Below are 5,123 nucleotides of genomic sequence, written 5' to 3'. Positions count from 1 at the left end.
TTGCTGGTCAGGACTCCACGGGAAAGCGGTGTCTTCCTTAAGTAGGTCGGTGAGAGAAGGAGTGATACTTGTAAAATCTTTGATAAAGCGTCGAAAGTAAGAGCGAAGGCTGCCAAAGCTGCGCACATCATCGAATACTGGGGACGCCGGAAGTCTTTGACGGCGTGCATTTTTGGCCGGATCAGGTCGTACTGCGGAGGAGTCAGCCATGTGCCCAAGAATGGTTGGTTGGCTGTGACCAAACTGCCATTTTGATAAATTGAGCTGGAGGCCGGCTGTACGGAATACATTGAGAATACTGTTGAAGCTTTCAATGTGCTAAGAAAAGGCCGCTGAGATAACGATGACGTCGTCGAGGTAGCGCAGGCAGGTTGTCCATTTAAATTCGCGAAGAAGGGAGCCCATCATTCGTTCAAAGTTTGCCTGTGCATTGCAGAGACCGAACGGCATGGACTCAAAGTGGTACAAGCCGTCTGGTGTGACAAAGGTTGCTTTTTCACAGGCCTGCTCGTCAACAGCGATCTGCCAATACCCGGACCGTAAACCGATGGAAGAAAAGTATTTAACTCCATGGAGCCAATCTAAGGCATCATCGATTCTGGGAAGAGGGTATACGTCTTTTTAGTGATACTGTTAAGATGGTGATAATCCATGATTAAGCGGCAGCTGCCATATTTCTTTTTAACCAGAACGACCGCGGACGCCCAGGGGCTCATGCATCGCTTGGTGCATTTAGACGTACACTCACCGAGTTGTGGAACTAAGTGTTTGAAATAAAACTCGTCGATGTCAAAAATTGTTTAGCTTTTTGGGTGCCTATTACTGTTGTAGGTTTTTTAATTTTTAATTTTTAGGCTTTTTGAGTGTTACTGTTGTATTTTTAATGTTAATTTTCATCTTAGAGTAGAGAAAATACTTTCATCTATACCGTGCTGTTTCCCCTGCTCACAAATTGTATGTGGCTCTGAACCTAGTCAGATGCAAGTACGCACATTTTGTTCGGGGTCCTTTAGTGTCTTTACAAGGGAATTAAGAATAAACTTCAAACTTCAAACTTCAATTGAGGTAGGAACAATTAATGACCTTCACTTTCAAGGCAGCAGCTCTTTACGCTCACAACATCTGCGAGCACAAGTTTCGATTATTAGTATTTGGAAAACGTTAGCGTATGCTTGCTGCCAAATGTCGGCTTAGTCATTCGTGCAGTTATTCGCAGTGCATAGATGGCAATCCGTTAATCACGACAATGCACACCCATCGGGCCGCTTCCAATTTTCACCATAACATCAGTTGCTACAATATTAGAGCTCCGACAATCATAACAAATTAATTCTTTTGGCTTTGAAACTACTTGATGTTATTGTAGTGAAAAACAAATGGCTACACTTTTTTTGGAATAAGCATGTGAAAGGAGATAAGATAGATGTCCTGCAGGAGTAAACTCTTCGTGGCCAAGGACAGTTGTTTAAATATTGAGTTGTTTATTTTCCTGCGTATATAGGGTTGCAGAAAAACGCAATCATCCTCTCTTCTTGAAGCCTTTCTTGAGGGCTTTGTCAACTTGTAATCCCACACCGGTAGATACTCCTGCGCCGATGACAGCGGCAGCCACAGCCTTCAGTAAAATAACAATGAAGTACTGGTCCGTGTCGTCACCCGTCGCCAAGGAAGTGTTCAAGGTCTGGAGGGCACCCAAAACGCTGTCTGGGTCTTCCGTAGTAGCGAAGGACTGGTCACCTTGCAGTAACTTGCCCACGGTTAGCATGACGTCTCCAGTCTTCTTGATGAATGCCTTTTCATCTACAAAGAAAACAAAAGGAATCTCTTATGGAGCTTTGAAGGACGACGATTATAATCAAGTGTTGGGATTCCCGGCAAGAAGCACCGAATTGTTTTCTAGTAAATTGTTTATTTGAGCATTATCTTGTGATAGAAGGCAAAACAAAGTGTTCCGTTGAAGCATTCAGTGATTCCACACGTACCCACTAAGTATGTGCCACATTTGTGCTTGGATAAACGTTGCGTCGTGGCATGTTGAGTTATCAATTTGTTTCACTGCAAGTACAAGTAGCAAGGCGGTTATGCCATTGCAAAAGTAAAATATTAATCATGCCAAACCGATTACACTAAGCATGTTATACATTTGCGCTTGTATAAATGCCGCTCAGTCGGGTGTTGGGGTATTAAATTAATTTACTGTTAATTACCAGAAGTAGCAAATAATTCATGTACCTGCAGAAGTAAAATATCGATTGCAACTAAAAAAATAATTCCGTGAACAACAGGGGAAGATGAAATACTGTTAATATTGAACACCGGCAACAGGGTGAAAACCTGCGCTAATTAATAAGAGTTTCATTTTATTTTCGCAGTATACCTCACTTCTCCAGGGCTTGACACGGTTTGCATGAGTAGGAACATAAATGCCTCCACAAGTCTTTAATGCGAAGATTTAAATCCTCGGCACACTGAGATATGCAGGTGGATCCACGTATTAAGACATACCACGCAGACACTCGTGCAACAAGTAGTGGGCATTTGTGAAACGTCAGTACCATATAGGAACGTTAGAAGTTGCGCTGTTAGGCAAGTTAGTCTTGAATGAAGCTTGTTGCAAGCATTGCGTTCAACACATTGTACGTTCATATCATATAGTTGTACTGGCAAGTGTTTGAAAAAGCTGCTTCAGTAGTTTCTGCAACTTAAAAAACTACCAAATGTGGGTGTCTACAAAGCGCCAATATTTCAGAGAAAAGAACCCTGTACTTTGAAAAACCCTTCAGAACGCTCATTTACGGCTTTAATGAAATAACATTCATATGCATCCTGTAACTGCAGCAACTAAAGTGAGGTAACAGGGAAAAAAGAATTCTTTAGCTCTCGTATTAACGAGATTGGAACCGCGAGAAACGCTTATCTACACCCTTACCTTTTTCTGAAATAGGCTTCTTGAGCTCATCAATGGGGCCTCTGAAATGAAGTAGCGTGCAGAATATAATTACTAGAAATCACGTGTAAATGATTAGGTAAGAACAACCTAAAATGTAATTACTTACATCGTGGCAGCGTCTGTGTATGCGGCGCAGATATGCAAGTGAAAGAAAAGATAAAATTAGTTGACAGCTTGTTTCATGAGGACCATATACTGAAGAAGAAATAGGAACCTGATATCGCACCATCTTCTTCACCCTTGTTATTTAAGGAGAAGCTATCCTATGCTTGCTTAACGCAGCTGAAAAGTAGAGCCGCTTCCAAGGAGGCCTTTAGCCCGAAACCAGCCCAGCTACAAACACATCTTATTGAGGGCGAATGCCATTGCTGAACACAACTGAGGAAACACCTAATTCGATAAATACAAATAATAATTCTCTCTCTGTCATCGTAGCAGTAAGATTATGCATTCAGCTACATACAAAAATATCCCAGGTTTGATGGCGCTTATAGCGGCTGCATACTGACTCAGGCGAACGTAAATATAAGAGCATGCACGCGTGCCAGAATTCTTGCCCGATTCACTGACCATCAGCCAGCTCAAAAATGCTGGCATGCTTTACATTCTTCTTTTAAGGTAGCTTTGCCACAGAGAAAAAACATTCAGTAAACAACAAGACCCCGTATCCTCTCTTTAACAGGAAAATGTGCGATAATAAACGGCTGATTATACCACGTGAGTAAGCTGATCTATAATTAGTGTACTTTTAAATGTGCAGCCTTTGTCAAACAATTAGATTCAAAGGGGTTTGCTTTTGCGCCACACTGTGCGGCTTGAAATGCTTTCTGATAGTTCCGAATATATGAGAGATAGAAGATTTCTCTTTTCTGCTACCCACTCCAGAGGGAAGTTGGTTGGATGGTTTGTGGGGTTGAAGGTCTCAAAGCAACTCAGGCTATGAGAGACGCCGGAGTGGAGGACTCCGGAAATTTAGACCACCTGTGATTCTTTAACGTGCACTGACATCGCACAGGAAAAGCCGCCGCCGAGGCCGGGATTCGATCCCGCGTCCTCGGGGACAGTAGTCGAGCGTCGTAACCACTGCGCCACCCCTGCGGGGTTCCAGTGGAAGTATTCCCGAGATTGCAAAAGGAGCAGAGTGCCAGCTTACATTTGGAACTGTAATTTTATATAATTTGCAATATATGTAATAAATATGCCTCAGTAACTAAACCATTAATCTCTAAAAAAATGAGCGAATGGTCGGAGAAATGTTTTGTCAGATATTGACCCGTAATAAAATATGCTATAGAAGACGCTTCAAAATCCCAGATGGGCTCGAGGCCTGGAGGATATCAGCGGAACCACACGCTGCCAATTGTTTGTTATGCTACCCAAAGCGCTGATTTAAATATCAAACCGACGAGATGAGTGTTGAAACTATAAGATCCCTCTAAGCAGAAAATGAATAATTTCTGTAAAGTTCTTTGTAATCCAACTGCGACCAAAAACCGCTTGTTTTCTCACATGTTCACAGGCACATGATTTTACACATCAGGAGCCCTCACAGAAAAGCGTCTGTTTGAGCGAAGACAGGGCAAAAACAACTTTATGGGGATTATATTTATAAAAGGTACTGGGGCCTATCTATTTTACATAAACATCGTGCACTTCAGTGAAATATACTACACATGCCTAGTAACATAAATGCATCTTTTTATGTGTAATTGGATAGAAACAAAAAATAAATTTTTTGTATAAGCATTCCTTACATGCAGATGTTGACAAAGTGAGAAGAACTATAACCAGAAAAGTCTTCATGGTAGCCAGGCTGCAAAATAGAGAACATGCAATATATTCACTGCGTCCATTGGATACTCCTAACTTATTTACTGTAGTCGTGACAAATGTTTATTGCCTAGCCAAAATGCTAAAGTGCTATTAATAACAGTTCAGACAATAAGACTGCTTAAGCTTTGAATAAAATTGTCGCATCAGGTATTGTCATATATTTCTTGAGAGCCCGTAAGCAAAATTGAACAAGCATGGTAAATAAACTCCTTAATACCATAGCTGACAGTCGCCAACAAATGTAGAAAAATTCTTATTGTCTATAACACCAGATGTAATGGCTGGTCTTGTGAAAGGTAATATAAGATCACACTACCTCTTCCTGTTGCCAAGCTGTGCA

At 41.5% G+C, this 5,123-nt stretch overlaps 1 protein-coding gene across 1 annotated transcript; it reads right to left on the bottom strand.

Moving 5' to 3' along the window:
* Window positions 1-1,460: 1,460 nt before the first annotated feature.
* Window positions 1,461-4,763, bottom strand: LOC146200063 (uncharacterized). The gene is made up of 4 exons (XM_084592862.1): window positions 4,705-4,763; window positions 3,057-3,069; window positions 2,930-2,970; window positions 1,461-1,800 (listed from the first exon to the last, which is right to left on the bottom strand). Exons 1-4 carry the CDS (start codon window positions 4,751-4,753, stop codon window positions 1,520-1,522), a joined length of 384 nt encoding a protein of 127 aa, XP_084448988.1. The 5' UTR covers window positions 4,754-4,763; the 3' UTR covers window positions 1,461-1,519.
* Window positions 4,764-5,123: the final 360 nt, after the last annotated feature.

The sequence above is a fragment of the Amblyomma maculatum genome, chromosome 2 (genome assembly GCF_055883805.1).
Source record: "Amblyomma maculatum isolate TAMU_Amacu chromosome 2, ASM5588380v1, whole genome shotgun sequence".
Lineage (NCBI taxonomy): Eukaryota > Metazoa > Arthropoda > Arachnida > Ixodida > Ixodidae > Amblyomma > Amblyomma maculatum.
Note: the sequence above shows the minus strand (reverse complement) of the source record. Positions and strands in the feature narration are given on the sequence as shown.

Coding starts and splice junctions, on each gene's coding strand:
- LOC146200063 (XM_084592862.1), bottom strand. CDS start 4,753: ATGAAGACTTTTCTGGTTATAGTTCTTCTCACTTTGTCAACATCTGCA. Junction 1,801..2,929: donor GAAGCCTATTTCAGAAAAAG/GTAAGGGTGTAG, acceptor TTTTCTTTGTAG/ATGAAAAGGCATTCATCAAG.